Source organism: Pseudopipra pipra, chromosome 3 (assembly GCF_036250125.1).
Source record: "Pseudopipra pipra isolate bDixPip1 chromosome 3, bDixPip1.hap1, whole genome shotgun sequence".
Taxonomy (NCBI): Eukaryota; Metazoa; Chordata; class Aves; order Passeriformes; family Pipridae; genus Pseudopipra; species Pseudopipra pipra.
Genome location: NC_087551.1, coordinates 99,861,166 through 99,886,461, shown reverse-complemented (window position 1 = coordinate 99,886,461; position 25,296 = coordinate 99,861,166). Strand labels below are relative to the sequence as shown.

Sequence of the window (25,296 nt, the reverse complement as noted above, 5' to 3'; positions counted from 1 at the left end):
CAACCCCAACCTCTAAAGCCGTGTTCTGTCTTCCAGCAGTATAACAGGCTGTTGTTTTCAGGCATAACTCACTTCAACACATAAGAAACTTCAGCTTGTGCAGAATACTGCAGAAAGTCATGTCAACACATTATCTATTCTGAACTCTCCAGACCTGGCCTTTAAGCCCTTACACAGATTAACCATCAATTCCATCCTCACTATGTTTTATCTTCAAGCTGTTCCAGTGCCCAAGCCCAGAAGGGATAGAAGATCACATACAGGCTTAGAGCACTGTCAGCAACTTCAGTCTCTTGGACAACACAGCTCGTGGGAAACAGGCTCTTACTCTGAGTTGAAATAATTACTCCAGGGACTTCAGTCCACTCACCAACAGCCACTATGTTTCTTTGCTTCACCTTCCCAACTGATATATATATATAAGATATGGCTATATGAGTAACATGTATAGAGAACATAAAAATATATACATGTATAAAGATTACATTGAAACATTCCAACGGCGGAGGGAAAAAAAAGAGAAAGAACATTTAGTTTTTCACTAATGGGAGGTATTTGAACAATACCATTATGAGTACAAAACTGTACTGCTTTGGGGACAAGTCATTGCTTGGCAAAGTTAAAAAAAAAAAACCACAACAATTTCTTTGCTAAATACCTGGCTAAAAACTTCTTGTTTCTTTTCCAGAGAAATTAGAGCATCATATAAAGCAAAAAACCCCAAACCTTAGACAACACGGCTTGATTACTGATCATGAAAGGTTTTAAATATTAGAAATTAGTGGTCAGTTTCTAGATCTATGGATGTATATGACAATACTGCCTATTAAATTCATGGGTGGGTAGAGAGAAAAAGATACTATGGAGACAAAGGCAGAAAACAACAGATTTTTAAAATTCCAAAAGAAATGCCATAAACTCATCATCTGTCCATGCAGAAGTGCCTCAGAGAGCTAGTTCCCTGCACATATTCCAGAAAATACAGCTGCTGAATAATGTGACAGAGCCAAAGACTTTCCTGACCTTGCATTTTCCTGTGTTTGTCACCAGCTCTGGTGCCACTGTGGCTTCTTGAAGCATTGCCAAACAGCAGCAACCTGAAATAAACTGGGTGAGGCTGTTATTCAAACCCTGTAGGCAGGGCTGAAAACATTTCAAAGAGAAAACAAAAAATCACTTCACTCCATCTGAAAAACTGTAGATGGGAAAGGCAAATGGTCAGGCAGAAGGGAAAGAACTGGAAGATTCAAAGGTGTGGAGAAAAAGAAATTTAATGAAAAGAAAAAAGGAGTAAGAAGACAGACAATAGAGAACAGGAAAGACAGGAGAGAAATGAGGAGAAAATAGAAAAAAATAGATCATCTTCCTGGCTGTTCTTGGAAGTAGTGTATTTTGTTGTACAGAGTAAAATAACAATTGAAGTGGAATTCCACTGCACTATGTCCCAAACATTCAATATCCCCAAAATATGGCATGAATAAAAGGACAAGTGTGAAAATACTAAGGAACACTGCCCAGAATTCATGTGTCCAATCAATGTTTGCTATCCAAGAGATTACAAAAGCAGCAGAGCACCTCAGGGAAAAGCTGAGAAATCTTTGCACCCTTCCATTTCCCAGCACTGGAGTCCCAGGCCCTCAGCACACCTCAGAGCACTCTCAGCAGCCAGAGACAAGACCTTATGGTAATTTGAAACAGCTAGGTCAAGAGGACATGCATTTTAAAAACATCCTCATCCATGACAAACGGGAAAACTCCGTCCCCATCATACAGGAGGAAAAGCCTGGATGCTGTAGGCACTGGTGTATCAACTGGATCTGAAACTACCACAAGTGCAATACATTTTGGTCTGGAGAGAATGAGCCTGCCCATCTCACTTGCTTTTAAGAGTCATGAACCTACTAAAATTCTTATTAAAAATTCCCATAATTTTTTTTTTTTACTTTACTGCAGTGAACCACTGCCTTTGAATACTGGGGCAAATACCAAGGTACCATATATGTATTATTGTGGCAACCACTAAACCCATACAAAAGTGTGGAAGGCCATAGGTTAAATCATTAACAGTCAACATGTTTAAGCTCTGAGTATTTTAGAGACAGGAAGATCAACTGCACACAGAAGAGATCTGAAAGCGAGGCAAGATGAAACCAACCTAAGAGAGACTGATTGTAAAGCCAAAGCATGCAACTCAACTGCAAAAACCCCCGAACACTATCTGTCAGAAGTCAGTCGAGATTGGATAATGTTATAGCATGTGAAGGCCAAAGTAATAAGAAGGGCACAGACAATTCCACTGCTTTCTAGGGTAACATTTTATTTTATTGTTTTCCAGAAATTCCTAAGGCACCCAGTCAAAAACAACGGCTTTGCTATGTCTTTCCTCCCACTCCTTCTATTTCCCCATGTTTCTTTCTCTTCCCCAACTCTTTTCCCCTCCACCCCTTTCCTTGTTTCCTCCTATTCTTTCCCTCCTCTCTGCTTACAAGAACTAATGAATTAGTACACTCTGGGCTGTCTCCAGAACAGCAGTAAATCAGTAAGGAGCAGTTTCAAACTTTAACATACCACAAGCTTTTTCTTTCTTCATAGTTGACTCAGAAAAGTATGTTTACACAAAGTCCAACTAACATCAAGCTTGAGCTCCGTGAGTTTTCTTCATCCGGGGGAAAGAGAAAAAAGTCGCGGAAGCTTAGATCTAGAAACCACATTTAAAGCTATGCAAAGTTACTGAGAAACTGCAAATATGAGCCAGGGGAGTGGAGCCCCAGTTCTGACTGAGACACTTGGCCCACAAGTCAAAAGGAAATCAAAACTGTCCCTTTACTTGCAACTATGAAAAAATGTATGCTTAGGACATGCTGTACTTCCACTGTGCTTTACAAGTCTCAGATGAGGAACAGAGTACACAGGACTGAAAAACCCACCACAAACCCACTCGGGGTTTGTCACTTGCATACCAACAGTGGAGCTCAGGTTTGAACAACAGCTCCCATGTTAGTTTTAAGACAACACATATGCAAGTACCATCCCTTCATATGCTACACCGGAAATCCAAATGTTTGTAGCTGAAAACAGCATTCAGAGTGGGGTGTATTCTGGTTAACTTACACATAAGCTCCTTGTTCCTGTGACTCAGTAACAACCAAATTATTCCAAGCAGATATTTGTAAGAGACAGCATCTTTCACAGCTCCCAGTGCGGACAAGTTCCCAGTCTCATGTCCCAGATCTGCAGAGATTAGAGTGAAGGTTTCCCTTGTTCTGAAGGGTTATCTTCCACAAACAATATTAAGAGGAAGTAGAACCAAATGAGCACATATCAATAGGACAAGAAAGAATATATTGCCAAGATGCAAGAAAAGAGAAAGACTCTTCACAGAAACATAACTTCATAGAGGTGTTTTGTGCAGTCATTACAGTAATATGGAAAGTTACTTTAACTTTTTTCAAAGCCATGCCTAAAAACAGCAGCTCTAGCTAGAAGTTGGACAGTTTGTCTGCAGAAGCAACAGCCTCTATTATACCATTTTCCCCTGTGTATTAGATGTCATGGTATACACAGTCATTTGCCATGCTGGTGTGATGCACCAGACTAAGCATAAGGAAAAACTTAAGATGGGATTTAGATTACCCAAGATAGTTATCCTATGGTTGGTGCCTAAAGAAGCAGATTTTAAGATAATTGCCCACACTACTTATTCAGTGAGAGGAAGGAAAGCGATTTCAAATGCCTTCAGGGGAAGACTGTAGGTCTAATACCAGGCACCTCAGCCAAAGGAGAAAAAACCCACACCAAAACAAACAAACAAAGAAACCAACCCAAATCCAACAACAACAAAACCCTACCACATCTTTCTGTCAGAATTGTCTCCTGATAATAAAAGAAGAAAATATTTGAGAAGTCCTGCATCTCTCAAAACTAATCAACTATTCATATAATCTGATGCTTTACATGATAAAAATTACACCTATCAGCTAGGACATTTTACAACAAACCTCTGGCCCAACAAATTTGATAACTCTGGATACAAATATCTCTTTCTGCACTGTTCAAATCCCATTGATTATCCCCCTGCATTCTCCTAAAAGTTTTGTTTTGTCTTCCTATCTCCTTTCCTATACAAAATACTGTTGCTCTAATTTCCTCCTGCTTGAAGCAACCTGCCCTCTTCCCATCATATCATCTGTATGACAATCCAGTTCTTCACTCTCACTTCTACTGCACAGTATCCAAGGGAGTGCAGCCTAAATCAGCCAAACAAAGAGTTCAGGGTGTCCTACTAGGCAACTGGCTTGAAACAAGTTTTCCCTTTCTCTCGGGGAGAGAGGCAGTTTGCCTTTAAGCATAATATTACAAAATTTTGTAATATTTTGGTCTACGTTAATACTTCAGCCATGCTAGCTCGGTGAATGAAGTGGTGTTTGTTTCCAAGATTCTTCTTGCACATCCCAAATTACATGTTTCAACTATATTTCTCCATGTGCTGGTGTGACAGCCAGCACATGCCTGTGCAAGGACAGGTCACTCACATGGGTTAGGAAACTTAAAAGACAGATTCTTATTATAGAACAACACTTTAATTTGGGGCAGGTGCTTAATTTGGTCTGGTTTCTTTCTCTTAGAATGTGATGCTCTAGTCAAGTCATTTAGCACTCATCTTGCAAGACCTTCAACAAACACCATCAAGAGAAAGTAAGAACATCAGTGTGAACCACTAATACTGCATGCACCAAAATATGACAGTCTGGTGATTAGAATATCACCTGAATCACAAAAAAAACCTACTGATAACCTCTTCTGCCTCAAACTGACTGCATAACTGAGCAGCTCACACAGCTTAGTCATGCCTCAGTCAGACACATCAGCTGGTACCTACCACAACACATAGGCTGAGCAGTGGATGGATGGATGAGCAGTGCATTAGCTGTCTAAGTACGTCTTCCTTCACTTCTCCTCTGAAGAGAATCACCACTTACAGTAACTTCAGAGGTGTAAAGTATTACATCAAGCCCCAGCTCTAATCCTTCACAGTAACATTACTGTTGCATAGTAATGCTTCCTGTTTCATTGTTGTTTTTCCCTCCCTCCCACATTTCACAACATTAGCAATACAACACATATATAACACTTGTTTACTGCAGAAAGCAGCAGCATTCAGCACCCCATCTGCACGTGGCAGAGACTGTGCCTAATGCCTCTGCAACCACAGGCATAGATACCAAAACCAAAGGTTGAAGCACTAAGGGCATGTAGAGACAGCTGAAAGCATCACAGGGAAGAAATGAAAGAGTACAGGATCACCACAGTGGAAACACTCCCTTCAGGGCTCCCCTTGTCTAGGTAACAAGTACAATAAGTTACAGGCCTTTGATCTTGGGAACACATGCAGAGGAATGCTATTGGGATTTTCCCTGTACCACTCTGTATGCTTGAACACAGCTCAAAAATCAATAGGTATTGGTCTTTGGTTTATTACTTCTAGTTTCCATTTAGTTTTCTCCTTTAACTCACTGATTAATTGTACTACATTAAGATGCTTTTGGATGTGTGAACTATAGTTTTTCTTTCCTCATTTCTAACAAAACCTTAAGAACAAACTACTGGTAATTATACAGAGGCAAAGGGCTTTCCCTGCCAATTAATCCATTCAATAAGGATAAGAGGCAACAGGCAGAAACCAATGCACAGGAAGTTCCACCTGAGTGAGGTGGAACTTCTTTACTGTGCAGTGACCACACACAGGAATAGGTTGCCCAGAGAGGTTGTGGAATCTCCCTCACTGGCAATATTCAAGAATGTCAGGACACAATCCTCGGCAATGTGCTCTAGGATAACCCTGCTTGAGCAGGGAGCTTGGACCGGATGACACCCTGTGGTCTCTTCCAACATTGACCATTCTGTGATTCTATGATTAAGACCTTCTGGACTTTTAACCTTTTATTATTATGGAAGAGACTTGGCTTTTGAGTTACCCAAGCAGAAGAGATGTCAAAAATTGTTGCAGGAATATACCAACTCTATAGAATAAGCTATCAAAAAGTCATTTAAATAAAGGTTTTCTAACATATCAGCAAAATAGATTTGAATTGCAAGAAAAATAAATAAAAAAGCATGTTGCCTTACATGTCATTGTATTGTTATAAAGAGAAAACTGAAGGTACTTAGTCCATTACACCTTCTTCATACCCATATAGTTCATCCTGCTAAAGAGGGAACACATCAGGTACCAATGAAGCAATGTATAAATACCCAGTGTGATCAGAGTACTTAGCTTTGCTGTAGATTCAGTATGCAGGAAAAAGTGACAGCCTACTCAAGATAGGAATTGCCTGCTAACATTTTGCATTGTCTCTCAGCACTCCCAGACCGTATTAACTCCCTTCCCAAATTAACAAGGACATAGCAACAGGTAGTCAGTCCTGGAGTTTTGGATATACCCCATGCTGCACGCTTGTCAGAGCAGTTTTGGTTTGTATCTCTGTTCAAACTGCCTGCATCCTGCTCTATCTGTAACTCCTACCTGCTTGTGAATGGGTAGGAAGGATGCTGAAACACAGCCCTTGCTGTGCACCTTGTGGGTCACAGTGCTGACCTGCTTACTATCACAGAGAGCACTGGGCACAGGGATAGAAAACACATACTCACTCTTCAGTTTCCCAGCAGAGAGACCTGGTTTGATGCATAAAGCAAGAGAAATTTGCATAGACTTATTCTGGCAAGGCAAAAAACATTTTTGGGGCAGCTTAAGCTTCTGGTCATCATTCTAGGGGTTTATAAAGAAAAGAATTAAAAACAAAACATTGAAACAAAGAGCTTTTTTCAGTGAGTCTCTGTGGTTTTTAAAGGAAGTTAATGGAATCATAATTTAGTTGTTTTATTTCCTAAAGAAGGAAACAAATGAAGCATTGACACAAAAAAGCCTCTTCATAAAATAAGCTCCTTCCAGAGGTCCAAGTGACCAGTCCATTACCTAAAGGTGACTAAAGTTTGTCCTACAAAAACAAGCCTCAGGAGAAGACTAAGTTCTTTGAAGACATGCTTCTCCCTTTGCTTGCAAAACATCTATGTCAAGCCTTTCACCTTGGACATGAGTTATGCCTGAAAAAACCTTTTCAGGAGCTTGACAGATACTCGTATGGGTGCTCTGCACAGTCCCAAGCAGTTTATTAACACAAATCAACTGCAAATTCCTCTGTGGGAAAAAAATTTTAATTTTTATGTTTGCACAGTGTACACTGCAGTGGACCAGAGGTTACAGAAGTTAACATCAATACAAACAAGTTATAAGACAATTCAACTAATGATCATAGCCTTGGTACTAAATTCTCTGCCTCAGAAAACAGCTGAGCAGCCGAATGTAGGGGGCAACTATTTTATCCAGACTCCTGAAACACTCTTTCAGCAGTTCTGACTCCTGTAGCTTCCATCCCTTTGTACACAGCCTAAAGCAATCAAGATCAATCACTTAACATTCAAAAAATGTTAAATAAAGAAAAAAAAGCCTTTTTACTCGAAAAATTTACAATTAAAAAGGCTGAATTAAAAATGGTAGGCAGAGATATTTTATGCTTTCCAGAGGTCAAGTGTTGAACATTTTAGATAGTAGGAAACTCTCCAAGTTCAACTCACGCTTTCCCAAACCAAACAAGATATAAACCACAGAAGCCTGCCCTCTTTTCCAGCTTCTGGGAAGATCACAGATGAGGTCGTTCATTATGGTCCCAGCCAAGTAACACAGTACACACACACCACCCACCTCTTGAAACATACCCCTCTATTTAAAGGGAATCCACTGTACTAAAAAAATAAATCTTTTTTTTTTTTTGGGGGGGGGGGGGGTAAGTTCTGTAATTGTTACTTTTTCCAATTTACTTTAATGGTCACCACAGTGTTTTATGTTAAGGACACTGTGAAAAAGCAGCCACAGAGGTCTAACCCACCAGTTTAAAATAGATATTTGGAAAGGAATTGCTGCAGGGGTTCTAAACCAAACAGCATGGATTGCAACTCACTGTTTAAAATTAGCTTTTGTGGTTTGTTTTTAGATATTCCTCGTAACAAACTCAATCTGATTGCCCTTTCTTGGTTTATTTTATTGCACCTAGCAATCTGGGAGGCCAAAATTAGAAATTTAATTTCAAATATGGCTATTAATTCTCCTAAATATAGTCTACTACATGAGTAAGCTGTGTCACAGGTCTGAAGGTTTTGTTGGGTTTTGGGGTTCTTTTGGTCCAAGTACAATAAATGCTTGACTAGGAGTTAAGAGCTGTACATGCTTTTAGGATTAAGTAGTTTGTCAAATAAAATTACACAGGAAAAAAAGAAATCCAGAAGGAAGGAACTGAACCTGGAACATTTTGAATTCCTATTCCATATTTAATGACAAGAATCCACCACCAAAGAAGTGCTTAACCATCAAAGCTATATCCCACATCTCTTTTCGGAAATCCTTGGTTAACCTACATTGTCTACAGAGTATTTTGTCCTAGTTAATTGGCAAAGGCAGCTCTTTAGTTTCTTTCCAGCAGGAAACCAATTAGATAAGATTCAAGAGAGCAAAGTAGTGCTACATTTAAAAAAAAAACAAAAAACAAAACAAAAAAAAAAACCAAACCAAACCAAAAAAAAAAAAAAAAAAAAAAAAAAAAAACAAAAAAAACAAGAAGGAAGAGCACAGTAGCTGGCTGCTGCTTCTCCAAAAGAGTTGGAACATTTGTTCAAAAACTGGATACACAAAGCAGTTTATCTCCTTTACAGTGGTCAGCAAAGATGGGAGCAAGAACATCATAGCCTAAACGAAGGTGCTTGGTGGGCTTCAGAACTCACTTAGGTGGGAAAGGCTAGAGCAGAGCAGTGTAGGAAGACTCCACAATGCAACAGAATATGGGAAATTCAGGGTTTCTTTCATCCACAACAAACTCTGTCCTAGATAGAGAATAGGGATTTTTTAGCATCAGACATACTGCACCAGCTGTGAGTCACATTTTGCCACAAACTTTAAACCTCTGATGTCACACAGTTGAGTTAATGGGGAGTTTGGGAAATGACTGAGAACACCACTAGGTCAGTAACTACCCGCACATTCATAGTCTTTCCATACTTTAAAAAAACCAAAAAAAACCCAAACCCTATTAATGAAGGCCTACAGGAGATTGTGAAAATGAGGACATGCAGACCAGGAAACACCTAAATACTAGATTTAAAAACAACGCACAAGCTTTCTACATGGGGCTTCTGTGATTGTTAGAAATTAATAAAAGTAATCAACCATTTGTAAAAATGGCTAATAAAGATAAAAAAATATAAAAATAATGAAAGCAATACAGAAGGAGCCAATTATGGCCACAAAAATGGTTCTAGAGGAAGAATTCAATCTGCTAGGCAGAGACCTCTTCTCCCTGGTGCTGGACAGCAGTACAGGTTCTTGCACTTTGGTACAACACTTCAATACTGAGTGACAAACTGAGCTTAACTTCTAGCATAGATTTCAATCACCTGAGCCTGTCTGAGGAGCATGCACCAATACCTGCTAGTGACCTGAAATAACCAGGAGGTCTGGATTGCTGCAATGCCAGCAGTGGTCAGAGACTTAGCAGATGGAAAAAGCAGGCAAAGTGGCAGGTACTGCATAAAGTAATATAATTATCCAGTTTACAGACTGTTTGTACTCTCTCCTGCCTTTTCTACTAATACTCAAAATGAAATGTTTTCTTCTGTGCAGATTGGTTTTGTTTTTGGTTAAAAGAAAGTGTGGTTGAAAAGTGGCTGTTGTCCTTGGAACAGCAAGTAATGAGGTTTGAGAGGGCTCTGAGTTCCTGGAGAAGTTCTTTCCATAGTCCCTGAGAAAAATACTTTGCTTATGCAGCTCAGCTTATGCCTGTGACAGACCAGCCACCAACCTGCTTTCTCTCCAGGCCTGGGCTCAAGGCTTTACAGAAATGGGAACAAGCACATCAAGATATGACAAAGACATTAAAAGGAGAACTGATTAATACAACAAGCTGTCAATCAGCCTTTTACCACAATGGAAAAGGAAAAGGATGAAGTGGACAGTTCCTTTCTGAGATGCAGAGCTCTTCAGCAGCTTCATTCCTACTGGTAGTTCTTATTCTGAAGTGTTGTTTCAAGCCAACCTGCAAATTTTATAGGAAAGTGAAACTGGATTGAGACGTGCAAAAAGCAAGCCAGAAGAAAAAAGGAAGAACTTAATTTCTAACTACTGGGGATAGGGGGAATATTGCTGAGATGACAGCAAACATGGAGAGAGCTATCAGTTCCTGTTGGGATCAATACACTAACAGGAGAACAAAAAACTGCAGTGGGGCTCCTAATTTTCTCTGATCAATGTCTGAATCCAGAGTCAGAAAAATTTCTCAGTTACCACTATAATGAATTTGTGTACGTTGCATTCAAAAGAAGCAGAAAAAGTGGAAGACAGCTTGTGAAAGCTCAGGAACATTGTTATGCAGCAACAAGACCCTTTTGCACAAGACAGATGATTGCTTAAAGGACTAGTATGCAGTGGTTGCCTAACTTTATGAAGGTCATAATACACAAGAGCAGAAAACTGCCTTGACTTGTGCCTCCTTCCCTACTTCCATACATTGCAAGTACATTCCAACACATTTAAAGTACTGGAACCCTACTGCTTTTCCCTGTTGCTTTGTGCATCTGCAGTACTCAGTGTCCCCTATCCCTTCTCACTTTGCTGAACTGGAAGAAAAGAATTATCCCCAATTCCACTGACTCTTGCAATCACAACAGAAAGGTGACCAGTTATACAGAACTTGGAACAACCTATACAAAAAGGCAATTTCACATATACGTGAAATCTGTAAAAAAAAGTGAACATTTGCAGTCAGATTTCATTCTACAGACTGAAAAAAGAAGAGAGAAATAACCCCCCTTCAGGTTTTGATGTATGATAGAACCCCGAAACATCTTTTCAATCTGAACTTATTAGAAGCTAATACTACGTTCAAAAAAACAACAATCCAGCAACACCAAAACTACAAAAATTAAGGAAAAAATCTCCAGTATTTGAAACAAAGCCTCAAAAATGTAACCAACAGCTATTTATTTCAATAGGATGCCAAGTTCTTCTGCAGCAATAGTGGGACATTCAAAACTAAGAATTAGAAAGCATGAAGACCAAGGCAGCCTTACCCGGTCAGAACCACTTCCACATTGCTCTGCACAAGTCAGACCCAAATATACAAACAACCAGGGAAATAAAGGAATGCAGATGGCTTGAGAATGAGCTAATTTACTTTTTAAAATTTTCCTTACTGAAAAAAAAGTATTTCCAACCTTCAAATCCTTCTCGGCTATTGGGGGAGATTTTTTGTGACTAAAGCTAATAAGTAAGTTTAGTTTTACATCCTATAACTAAAATAAAATTTTACTTTGTGGCCAACACTACAGAATGAGTTTGTCGCCTCCACAATGTAGTTCTGCCCTCTAGTCACAGGCTAAAAAAGCAATACTTGACTTTTGCAGGCAGATTGTATTTACATTTTTATTAAATTTCATTAGCTAACCATTTTCTAAGTTGGACTGAGCCAAGCTGTGCCTTTGGCTACTGCTGAGACATAATATCATTATCACCATAATTATTAGTGTATCACTGGAGCTTGGTCACCCACACTGCACACTTGTCACTAAATTATTGTACACTGACTCAGTTACAGAGGTCTCAGCCACCACTAGGGTTACAGACAGCTACTTAGAAAACATCTTTATCTAAGGCAAAGCCAAAATATTTTGATTGCTTCCTTCCACAGTCAAATAAAACATTATAACTATTTTAAAGGTTATAAACAAGGAGATAAAATTAACAACTCTATTAGAAAATCCCACAATTTCAAGCCAACACTAGATCACTAGAGAAGAATTTTGCATTTTACTGGCAAGTACTGACTTTCCCCATCTGCTTGCTTCTCTCCCTACTAATGAGCAGGAGCAAGTTACATCTTTGAAAGCATCTTTAAAGATGACAAGAGCACAAGCTTTTCTCTAGATGCTTAGGAAGGTTCAATTAGTTGTGCCACTATGCCCACTATCACACTGATAGGATTGGCGGGCTCTTGTCTGCCAGACAAGGAAAATCAGAGGGCAACACTCCTCTGCTTTGTATTAATCATCTGAGCTATGTATGGTATGTTCTTGTTCGTTACACAAATACCTCATGATCATCCATATGCCACAAATATTTTCCAATACAGACCTCTGCCAGGACATGCTCCATTCCAGTAATCCTTCAGAGCCATTTCAGTGAAATAGGACTGGCAGGCAGCAGAAAGACTGAAAAGCTCAAGGCACATTTTAGCTATGTATGTGCACAACATGTCAGAGCTGCTCTCACACTGATCATCGAAGTCCATAAAATATCACAGAAGTTCTGGCAAAATGTGAAACGAGCAAACAGCCACACAACCGAGGTTTCTGTTTCTTTTGGGGAAAAAAGACAGACCAGCCATGCATATCTTTCCAAGAGACTGGATACAGGTCCAGAGAATACTTCACACATATTTTTCCCCTTGTATTTCAGAAAGTGGGATATGGTGCCTGGAGAGGTTTGAGGATCTTCAGAAACACCCCAATAGAAAAATACACAACCAGTGAGAACCAGCTGCGCTGCTGATAAGAACATGGTGGAGAATGGGTACAGAGGCAGACCCCCACCTACACCCAAAGGCATGGGACTCTATAGGAGAGGAGTGAAGAGCTGAACCCAGGCAAAGAGGCTGGGGGACTTTGGCTTATTTGCTTCACACATGGAGATCAAGAAGAGATATAGTCACTCCTTGAATACACATGATGTAGGGTAATGCAAATCACACAATGAGAGAGGAATTATTTAAGATAAAAAGAAATCATTGACCAAAAGGACAGACATATAAACTTACCATTTTCGATCTGTTATAGAGATTTTAACTTTCTAAGTATCAGAGATGAATTACATGTTTCTATTATAGCTTTTCAAAAGTAGGCAAAATGCTAATTACTTGTAGGCTGAAAGTTTATAAAAGCAATTAGCTAGCTATAGACCAAACTGTGAAGGACTTAAAAAAAATAATTTTCACTTCTCTGTATTTATATTTTAAATCAATCAGTTAAATTAAAGAAGAAAACAATGAAATTGTACAATTTTTTTGAACCTCAATTTCCTTTTTAAGCAAGGGATATGGAAAATAGTATCAGACATTTTGGTTTTAAATGAAATTTACATCTCTTTTCTTCACCTCCTTCCATTTTGTTTTTCTGCTAGTAAAAAAAGATGTGGCAATACAGATTTTTCCACTTGGTAGTAAAAAAGGGAACAAAAAAATCTAAATGAGAAATATTTCAACTAGTTATACAATTAAGAAGTACTTCTTTACATTAAGATATGTTACTCAAGGTGAGCACACAGTTTGTTACATTAAAAACTCAAATACAAATCAATGAGGCCATGACTATGTTTTCACAAGAGGTTTTTCCTGTGATCAGAAAGAGTCAAGCAAAAACACCATTACATTTTGATAATTAAGCCAAGAACAGAAGTTCCAAAGAAAAGGAGAAAAAAAAATTACAATCTGCGAGCCTGAAAGTATGACTTTTCAGTGCTACTTCCAGAAGATGCATGCACACAAAGGTGGCATTGCTGGGGAAAACAAAGCTACCAACAACAATTCACGAGGAAATGAGGAATCTAAAAATATTATTTCTGCATATAACCATGTTAGTAACCACAGCAGTGTTGGATCAAGGGTTGGACTTAATGATCTCAGAGGTCTTTCCCAACCCAGTTGATTCTATGATTAGAGCAAGCATAATGCAGTACTTGCAGATCTAGTGATATTTGCAGGATGATCTTTTCCAAACCACAGAGAAACAGAATGGCTTAAGTTATTTAAATAGAATTTTTACTGCCTTCTAAAAGACAAGAAGATAAATATGTACTACTTTTTTTTTTACTGACTGGAAACACATTGATCAAATATATGAATAATTTGCTACGCAGTACAGATAGAACTGTAGCTACCACAAAAAGAAAATCACACTTATTATTCCACTTCCTTATTTGGAGTATGGAGAACATGGGACATATGGAGTACATGGGAAATTAAACTATTAAATCAAGAACCATATATGAAAGCAAAACAGGCTCCGTTACAGAGATATAAAGAGACATTTTATATATATATATATATATATGTATGTATATATATATATATATGTTGAGATTTAAAAATAAAAGCCTAGTGAACCCATTTTAGGTAATACTATAAAATTGCACTTTTCAGGTAGTTGCCAAACTACAGCAAAACAAGTCTCTCTGTGACTTGGATTTTGCCAGGAAGATAACTAGAATGTAGTTAGTTGTTTTTCTACATTTCTTTGGTAAATGAACCCTTTTCATTCTAGAGATCCGTAATTAAAATCAAATTTTGACAAATTCCCTCCTCTATAGTACCTCAGGCTATGTGGCTTCTAGTTTTATGGAGAACCAAACAGCAGTTCCAAAGACTATAAAACCCATCTCTCAGGCTCTTTTTCTCCCCTCTCTCAGTTTCTGTTGGTATAAGAGTCCTATGAAAGAGTGGCTGCACTGGAAACTGCATCTGCCTGTGCCCTGGCCAAGTGTTGTCAAGACAGTCAAGGCAAATGCCTACCACAACAATCTGTCCTTTGTCAGTCACAGGGATTCCATGAGAAAGCACCAACCAGTCTAGGAATTTGGCTCAAGGTAGTGTTAGACAAGCCTGAAAGAAAAAAAAAAAAAGATAATAAGGGTCAGACTTTATTTAGATTGATTGTATGAACCCGGAACTAACAGCTCCATTTTGCCAACGAGCTTTTAAAATTGTGTAGTAGCACAAGCAGTCTTAGCAAAGACAGACAAAATTCACCTCCTAACCCATTCTACTCTCTGCACTTACTGGATCAGTTTGCACTTAGCAGCTTGGAAAGATTAATCCCATTACACAAGAGAATTTTACTATTATTATTTTTGTCTTTATCATTGAATTTCCAAGCCTGAAAATTCACATTTTACTATCACCCTATATATAGCCGCAGCCCCCATGACCCAGAACTTTAGGAAAACATCACCAATTGTATCCAGAGCTAGGTTCAGGGACTTCTTACACATAAAACCAGTAGTGAACTACAACAGCTTTTCTCACATTTAGCAAAGCCTCTGTAGAAACTGTACTAGGAAAACATACATACAACATACATACAAAACAATGTACAAAGCCCACTACTCTGAGCCAAAAAAAAAAATAAAAAAAATTAATCTGTAGGCAGAGTATTTTAAAAACTGTGATGAGATGCCAGGGAAAAGAGGGAAACAAAGAGGAAGAGCTGGAAGCTACTGTGCAGCAGGAAAGCCATGATAATTGCATCACAGAAACATGGTGGGATGACCCACAGAACTGAAGTGCTTCAATGGATGGCTATAAATCCTTTGGAAGGGAAAGACAAGGAAGGAGAGGTGGTGGGGTAGCCCTGGAGGTCAGGGAGTGTTTTGACTACATAGAGCTTGATGATGGGTGAAGTGTTTATAGGTAAGAATCAGGGGTAATAAGGCCAATAAGGCAGGTATCCTAGTGGCAGTCTGTAACACACTGTCCAACCAGGATGAAGAAGCAGACAAAATATGCTATAAGCAGTTGTGAGAAGCACCATGATTAGTAGCCCTGTTCTTTTGGGGGATTTCAAACTTACCAGATACCTGCTGGAAATACAATAAATCAGAAAGGAAACAGCCTAGGATGTTCCCGGACTGTGTGGGAGAACTTCCTGAAACAGCTGGCGAGTGACTCAACCAGCAGAGGTGCTTCACTGGACCTGCTTTTCACAAATACAGGACTTGTGGGTGATATGATAGTTGGAGGCTGTCTTGGGCATAGCAATTATAAAAGAAAAGTTTTTGATCCCTGAAGTAAGAAGAGAGGCCAAAGAAGGAGACATTATGACCTTAGCAACTTGCAGAAATACTACAAGAATGTCATGAGGTTATGCAAGGAGAGAATGAGAAGGGACAAAGCCTAACTAGAACTAATTCTGGCTACTGTCATAAAAGACCTTAAAAAGTTTCTATAAATACATCAGCAACAAGAAGGTTAAAGAAAATCTCCATCCTTTATTGAATGTGGGGAAATATAGTGGCAAAGGTTGAGGAAAAGGCTGATGTATTAATGTCTTCCTTGCCTCAGTTTTTAACATAAGACCAATTGTTCTCAGGGTTACCCAGCCCTCTAAGATGGAAGACAGGGAGTAGAATGAAGCCCTCATAATGCAAGGTGAAATGGTCAGCAACCTGCTACACCACTTTGATGCACATAAGACTATGAGGCTGGATGGGATCCACACTCAAGTGAGGAAGCTGGTGGACATGCTCACCAGGTCACTGTCAGTCATTTACCAGCAGTCCTAGCTAACTGGGGAGGTCCCAGGTGACTGGAAGTTAAATGTGACACCTATCTATAAAAAGGGGCAGAATGAGGATGTGGAGAACTACACACCTGTCAGCCTGATATCGGTGCCAGGGAAGATCATGGAGCAGATCATCCTGAGTGCCTTCATGTGGCATGTACAGGACAACCAGGGGATCAGGCCCAGACAGCATAAAAGGTAGATTCTGCTTGATCGACCTGATCTCCTGTAACAAGGTGACCCACTTAGTGGATAAGGGAAAGGCTGTGGATGTTGCCTACCTAGACTTTACTAAAGCCTTTAATACCCTTTCCCACAGCATTCTCATGGAGAAACTGGCTGCTCATTGCTTGGACTGTTCACCAGGTAAAAAACTGGCTGGACAGAAAGGCGCAGTGTTGAGTAGTAGTGAATGGAGTTGCTCCAGCTGGTGGCTGGTCACAAGTGGTGACCCCCAGGGATCAGTCTTGGGGCCAGTCCTATTTAATGTCTTTATCAATCATCCAGATGAGGGGGTCAAGTGCCCCAGTCAGTTCCAGATGACACCACACTGGGCAGAAGCACTGAGGGTAGGAATGTTCTGCAGAGGGATCTGGAAAGGCTGGATTGATGGGCCAAGGCCAATGGTGTGAGGTTCAAAAAAGCCAAGTGCCAGGTCCTGCCCTTGGGTCACAATAACCCATTCAGTGCTACAGGCTTGGGGAAGAGTGGATGAAAAGCTCCTGGTGGAAAAGGACCTAGGGGTGCTGGTCAACAGCCAGATGAACACAAGCCAGCAGTGTTCACAGGTAGCCAGGAAGGCCGAGGGCATCCTGGCTTGTATCAGCAACAGTGTGGCCAGTAGGACCAGGGTAGTGATCACTTCCACATACTTGGCACTGGTAAAGCCACACCTTGAATCCTGTGTCCAGTTTTCAGCCTGTCACTTCAAGAAAGACATTGAGGTGCTTGAACGAGTCCAGAAAAGGGTAGTGGAGCTGTTGAAGGGTCTGGAGCACAGGTCTGATGAGGAGCAGCTGAAGGAGCTGGGATTGTTTAGCTTGGAGAAAAGGAGGCTGTGAGGGGGGAACCTCATCACTCTCTACAACTACCTGAAATGAGCTTGTAGCCAGGTAACAAGCAATTGGCCAAGAAGAAATGGTTCAAATTGCACCAGAGGAAGTATAGATTAGATATTAGGAAAATCTTCACCAAAAAGGTTGTCAAGTGTTGCAATAGGCTCCCCACAGAAATGGTGGAATCACCATCCCTGGAGGTATTTGAAAGACGTGTAGATGTGGTACTTGGGGACATGGTTTAATGGTGGACTTGGCAGTACTGGGTAAACAGTTGGACTTGATTACCTTAAGGGTCTTCTTGAACTAAATAATTTTACGATTCTATAAATTCAGAACACAGCAACTGGCAGTAGTCTTACTTTCACTGCAAGCTATTTCCCAGTTTCAGATTTATCCAATAGTGTTGTTTCTCAGAGACAAATCATCAGCTCAGTTCCTTTCCAACAAATACTCAAAAAACTTATATCCCAAACTGAGTATGTAGATTTTTAACATAAAACCTGCCCTTTGCTACCAAATCTAAAAAAAAAAAAACGCAGCTTGGAACCAGTTTATAACCAAACACACAAGATTCCAAACACACAAGATTCCAGTCTTCCTTATTCATCCTAAATTTTAGACAACATGCTATTCAAAAATATTTGTAATTATAGAAGTTCCAAATGTTAAAGAATGCTTCAAGAAATATGCATTTAATTCCCAAAACATTCTCATCCTCCACTCTGATTTCCATTTAGAGGGAGATGAGATATGGGAAAAATATGTACCATAATTGTAGGAAAAACAAACAAAGAGTAGTTACTGTTACTCAGGCAACCAATACTTGAAAAATGCTCATATATATATATATATATGCACTGTAAGATTCTAGGCTACTGATCAGCTATTCAGTCAGCAGCTATGTCACCAAAAACAGATTCCACCCGCTCACTTCAACTTTCCCCTCCTACTTCTTTACAACAAATCTTGCTTGAAAATTAGGAAATCTGACAAAATATGTTACTACCCTCTTCTTAAATTCTCTTGACATTTCAGGAGGAAAAACAAACTAGATTTTCATTATGGTGTAACTGTTTGTAAAACAAGAAAACTGCTTCCTTACAGTTAGAAGGGCTATTACATTGTTAACCTGAACCCCACACATTATTACATATTCCCAAGTACCCTGATAAGTGCAATTAACTTGTATATGGATAACAAATACTGCCTGGGCACATGACCTGCCTTGGGCTGGAAACCTCAGAAGATTCACTACTTTCTCTAATGGTGGGAAGTGTAATTTACTGGTTTAAAGAGCTAAAGCCATTCACTTTTCCATTTAGGTGTAACTAGAAACACTGGCTGAAGACCTATCACTCTGTAAATGAGAGAAGGAAGAAAATAAATTAAAAAGGGAGAGTAACAGCAAGTCAGTACAACATACTTGTCAAGGCAGTCTCTTCTCATACTGTCAGGGTATGGTTAATGTTTAAGCTGCTTAAGAACTCCATTCTCAAAATCTCTACCACAGACATTTTTCAACTCTTCTGCAAGCCCTTCTTTTTGCTTAGTACAAAACTTGTCCCATCCAATACTCTGAGTCATTGCATCAGCTTCATCCAACTTACACATCTCCTGACCTCTTTCTTCCTCTTAAAACCTTGCCCTTGCCAGCACTTCACTCAGTAGTTCACTAATTGCTCTACCAGCACTGCCTTCCTGAGGCCCTCTCTCCCACTTCTCTCTTTTAAAGGCTGGAGGGATCTTGAGGAAACAAAACAGATTTTACCAGCAGCATTTGTCTCCTGTTTGCTCCTGGGCAACCTCTTCCAGCCACAAAAACTCAGTTATCCTCTCTACAGAGGGACCTCACAGAATTACCTCCTATTTGAAGCCTCTCCTCTTATCAAAACTGGAAATTTCAACCCTTTTCTCTGACATTTCCTTGGAGTTATCCAGCACCTAGGTTAAGCTCTACACAGAAACAGACAAACCTCTTATCTCCCCTCCCATACAAGACTTTCCCAAGAGGCTCTTCCTTGATCAGCCAGCATCCTGCCAGTCTCCCAGCCTGCAGGATGATTATTACACCCAATAAGAAGCTGTATGTCTAAGTCCTGTAAGAAAGGACATGCATAATATACACAAAATGCAGTCTTTCTATGGATCTCTCAGACAACTAAAATGCTTATCCTGGCACTCAAGATGTTCCTCCTTTTCATGGGCTTCAACCAAGTGAATCCGATCTTGAGAAGTTTTTCTGATGAGACATAAGCAATGGTCATCTCACCCACATGTCGCTGGGCTATTTTAACCCTTTCATTGATTTATTATTCAATTAATGTAAAAAAACCTTCAAACTCCTTTCCCATAATTTTAATAACCTTCTCAGCCTGTTTTCTCTTGATCATTTTTTACCACTGTTTTGTCCTCCATCCCCAGCAGGGAAATATTTCACAAAGATGGACCTGACAGATCAATCCATTTGACAGTTATCAGACATTTGTCTTTGGATGATACCAAGTCTGTCCTAAAATTATCTGGACAGGGATCCAAATGACTACAAATAAAAACACAGAGGGAAAAAACAAAAGCTGCTCACACCTCACCCTTTCCAGGTTCACTTACAGGAATTTTTTCACCACTGATAATTACTGTGGCTCTTTCTATACTTTCTGCAGGTTTTTAAAAGACCTTTTAATGATCCTAGTGAAAACTAGGATCAGATACAGAATTTAAGTATTACTGCCATTAATGCATTGCAAGGAGAAATATGTTTATTTTATAAATCCCATTACCCAAGTACTAAATTAGACCTCTCTTCTCTCCCTACAACAGTGCACTGGTCCCTTAAAAGTTCTGCATCCAGCCTGATCCCTAACCCTTTTGCTGAGCTGCTGTTTTTCAGGATGCAGTCCCCCATGCCCCATGTCCAGAAAACTTTTCACCAAGAAATCTGATTGAATTCAGCCCCATCCTGCATATATACCTTTGGTCTTACTCATCAAAAACAAATAAATGCTTTGTGGCTACTTACTGATTATTAAAATCTAGTAATGACAGACTGGTAAACAACATAATTGGATGCCTTTATTTTTTAAAGCTTCTGTCTTAGAAATTAAAATGTTAAATGGTGTCTTGCCCAGGCCCAGTCCTGAAGCATCTTGATTTTCAGTTTATTTTTCAAAGACATCTACTTGTTTACATTTTACAGGCAGCTGCTGCTCCATTCACCTGGCACGCTTTTGCTGATGTGCTGTAATGGTTTTCCCAACAAGAAAGCTCTATTGTACAGAGCCACAAGCTGACAGGCAGAATTAGGAAACCTGTATCAGTCTCAGCACAGGACGAGCAGCAGACGTGAAAAGAAAGGCTGTGGGATCTGCTCTATATTTGTGTGACAGCCCATGGTTCATCTGTTTTTTGTGTCAGCCAAGAGTAGCTAGGAGGCACAAATGGCCATGAACTCATCTCTCTCCACTCCATCCTGTCAGAGCTGATGATGCAGCTCACAGTCTGGCAGCCACAGGGTCCCAAGGACAAATGTCAAAGGACACACAGGAAAGAAGATGAGGTTTGACAGGTTATATGCATGCAAAGGAATTTCAGCTTTGGATTCTCACCTTTACTTATGGTGGTGACAACATGTGATTATGAAAAACGTGATTTCCTCGCCAGCCTCCTTATCCTTGTCAGGAGACTGCATTTCATGCAGTCCTACACTGTCACCCCTACCCACAGAGAGACACAAGGTGAAAGATGAGATCCCTCAGCAGCAACACTCCCACAGCAGCCAGGGACACAACACTCGTCAAAGGGAAATTCTGCTGTGCAAAGGATTTACATGCCACAACCAAATTGAAACCCTGCAGTCCCTGTGCCATGGAGGTCACACAGACTTACATCCTGGAACACTTAAGCAAAACTTAAGCATATAGCTCAGTGAAGAAAGCACATATGAGCTCTGGGTAAAGCTCCTTGCTGTGCAGAGCCAGCCTAAGCATGCTGTCGCTCAAGCCAGGAGATGAAATTCCCATGGACTCCCTGACAGAGGAGGAAGCTACTCACCTGCCACAGTCCTTCCCCTCCTTCCCTCTGGTTTACATATCTCACACCATTTTCTCATAGCATGTGCTATTCAGGTTACCACAGCTGAACAGCTATTCAACTGGCTGGTTCACAACAATAAGATGCTTTTTATCAGATCAGATGCGGGAAGCTCTTTAAAGGCTTTTTACAGAAAGCAGCTACATGATTTCAAAAAGGCAGAAAAGCTCAAAGCATAGTGATAAAAGGTATTTTAATAGATCCATTCATACTAATACAGGAGATACTGTGTGCTGAAAACAGGGAAATAATACATTTCTAACATGATAGGCCAGAAGATTTAATTACTAGCTTTGCTTTGAACCTGACAGCTATTACTATTCTACTAACTCTTGGATGCACTTCCAAAAAAGCCTTTTCATTTCAGACTTTTAAGAAGTGGTTGGATTTAACTGCCAGGTTTACTAAAATGTGTAATAGAAAAGCACAAGAATTAAGCCTTCATGAGAAGACAACTCCCCCCACATACACACCTGCTCATTGATAAGTTGGAATGGAAAATGCCTTCCCTATATTTTTCCTCTACAGTAAAGAACAAAAAACTCAAAACCTACTGTTAACATAATTAAATTAGCACTTCATATTTATCTTACTGGACAAGCTTTCCTAAGCCTTCCAGACGAACTCTAAATGCAGTAAGTTGACAAAATATTCCATGAATTTCTATAAAAAGGGAGGGGTAGGCATATCATACCACTTGGAACAATATTAAAACTGTGTAGGAAAAAAATGCTTTTTCTACATGGCTAGTCTGGTTTCTTAAGAAAAGGTATTAAAATAATTTTACTATGACTGGTATGGAAGGGCGAAGGGATATAAAAAACAAGTCTAAATATTGCAACTTTTCTATCTATCCCTCAGAAGTGTACAAGAACATAAATCCATTTTTTAATTCCTCCATTTGCAAATATTTTTAAAGTTATTTTCACTTTATGTACTAGAGAGAAATTAAGCTAAACAATAGTCTAAGGTTCGGTCTGACCTAGAATTTGACACAGATTTAACCTGATCTGATTTTGACAGTCAATCAGAAAGGGACTAAAGAATTTGCTGATCATCTCAGATACACTGAAACACACAAAGTATTGGCTGAAAGAAAAAGGAAATTTTCATATTAAACACCCTACATTCACATTCCTATAGTCCTGAAACATCTAAATTCCCTCTTGAAACCTGAGCCCACAGGAGTCAGATTGGGTAAAGAGAAACATATGGGGCAACTCCTTTCAGGTTATGAAGTGGCTGCACAACACAGGACAGAGGCACAGAGGTGAACAGAGGTACAACTGCATTTTGCATAGTCTAAGCCAGATGGACTATTTGGCAATGGTTTGATCACTGTGACTTGCAGGTGAGTTGCCCAACCAAAACAAAGGCAAAACAGGAAGCAAGAAGAAACAGATACAACAGCATTATCCCAAAGCATATGCTCCCTGTACACCTAGAACTTTGGGGAATACCCTCCCTATGTCTGTTGGATCAGAGTTGTACAGTGACTGTCAATACATATCTCGTGTTGTATCAGCACATTTACCAAAGGTACTCTGTTAGTTAAGAGAGGACTATGGTTCTTGGATGGAAAAGGGAGTTAGATCCACAATTTATCTTCGGTTTTCTGCCTCAAGTTTCCCATGTAGCCTCAAAAACAACTCAACCAACCAACAACCCCCCCCCCCCACACATAAAAGAACACGCGGACAGTGTGTGAAAGAAGATTGGAAAGATGCAAATAGGAATTGTCATGAAGGAAAATACAGCTCTGTATACACGGCAAACAGCCCCTTCTCTGTGTACTCCTTCATAGCATTGCATGCAATGCTACAATTCATACCACCACAGTTGCCAAAGGCCCATTCAGCCTGGCTGCCTCCATGGCTAATACCAGACAACCCTCTGAGAGGGCTCTAGAATAACTCATATCTTCTCTGTCATACAGTACTGCTCATTCATTTACAGGCATACCAAGCTTTCACATATTAAGAGTTCAAACAGTTTTAAGATGTACCATCACCTGTTCATTTTGGGATTGACTACCCCAAAGCCACACTCTTTGCATGTACATCCTTTGCATATGTGGCACTTCCCCAGAACAGATGACATCTGCCAAAGTATACTGCATCAAGAGGAAAGCCATGGATTTACATTATTCTTTTCTGAGTAGCTCATATTTTCTTTTTTCTTTCGATAGTTTAATTATATTCCTTAACATCCATAGGAAATGTCAAAATCTAAAACTGGCAAGTATTTTTGGAAATAATTCAGGCGGAGTAGCCCTATTTCAAAATATTCTCATTTCCTTGTTTTCATGTACTGAATGGCTGCTGAGTAGGAAGAAAAAAAATTAAACTGGAAGAGGCTTTTTGTATTATTGTCATGAAATGCAACTTGTTTTAGAGGAATGTGAAAAGAGTATATTCAGAAAAAAAATTCTCCACTAAATGAGGGAATCTTTTCTGACCCCTGTAGACTTTCCATCACTGTAGATATTTAATAGTTTTAAATGCCAGAAGCCACCTCAATTAAAGAGAAAGTGAATTTGGCACTTAGACTCCCTAAGCACATAATGATGCAATCACAGAAGACCCTCTCAAGCATTTAATAAATGCATCAAAACATGATGTGCTTTACCTGATGCATATATTGAAAAATAAGATGTCCATATAAAATAGAAACATTAGTCTTTGAAATTATTTATTATCTTGTTACAGAATTTACCATTTTCAGGTAGTGCCACGGTCCGAGGGGGGATGGGGTCGTGACACAGCACGGAGAGGTCCGTAGACAAGGCACAGGTGCAAATGGAATACTTTATTGAGGTGTGCCCGGGGTTTTATGAGTTCAGGTGGGGAAAGGGCTAGAATATGGGGTGGAGCACGAGACAGACAAACGGGGGAACAAATCGGGGTAGGGACACAGGCAAAGGGGGAGGAACGTAGGAGGAACCGGGGAAGGAAAGGGCGAATGGTGACTGTCTCCTCTCTGCAGCTTCTGCAGCTTATCAGAGAGGGGAGCGGGGAAGCAGAGAGCAGGCAAACTCGTGGCAAGCCCAGGCATGCCCAGGCTGTGCACTGTGTCGTGTGGATACAAAGCAATACACATATTTGAAACCACATAATAACGGTAAAGTCCATAGCATAAAGTCCTGTCAATTGCTGTATGTCCTTCTCCACGCCTGGAACCGCTCCCATCCTGAATCTTGCTCCTTCACATGGTAGTATAGTTCTGCATATTTTCACTGAATGAAAATAATCAAAGCTCTGATGAATGTCTGGGTGAGATACAGTTGAGTAACCTCTGATTTTCTCCCACACAAGCACTGTAACAGCTGGACAACAGACTTTAGGTAACATGAAATACCGAAAACGAGATCTACAGCTCCTATGAAGAGCATTTCCCACACACTTCTAGGAAAACCTATTTGTTGATGGTCAGATACAAATCTCCTGCAGCCTTTCAGCAATTACAAGAGCTCAGATACATACTGTCTTTCATTTAAGCCTACTTGTTTTAAGTTTCTTTGTAGAGATTTTTTTTCTGAGGAGAGCAATTTCCTCTCTTTATGTAAAACTCCAGATACTGTGAATTCTTCATACCCAATAGGCCTGGATAAGTCCCATGTTAAGGGAATCATATGAAAACTCTCTTGGTATTAAGAAAAGTGGATTTTCACATTAGTTGAGGTGACTCTGATAGGACATCCTAACCTGCACATATTTTTTTA

The 25,296-nt window shown here is 39.8% G+C and overlaps 1 protein-coding gene across 3 annotated transcripts in view; it reads right to left on the bottom strand.

Moving 5' to 3' along the window:
• Positions 1-25,296, bottom strand: part of RNF144A (ring finger protein 144A) — a 66,917-nt gene that overhangs the window by 33,713 nt on the left and 7,908 nt on the right. Inside the window, exons 2-3 of one of the 3 annotated variants that reach the window (XM_064650478.1) lie at positions 14,664-14,753; positions 10,027-10,139 (exon numbers count right to left, since the gene is read on the bottom strand). The exons of 1 other annotated variant lie outside the window; for it this stretch is intronic. In XM_064650478.1, coding sequence (XP_064506548.1) covers positions 10,027-10,096 — 70 coding nt within the window. In that variant the 5' untranslated portion in view covers positions 10,097-10,139; positions 14,664-14,753. The remainder of the gene's footprint in view (positions 1-10,026; positions 10,140-14,663; positions 14,754-25,296) is intronic. One more of the 3 variants, XM_064650480.1, reaches the window with a different exon arrangement.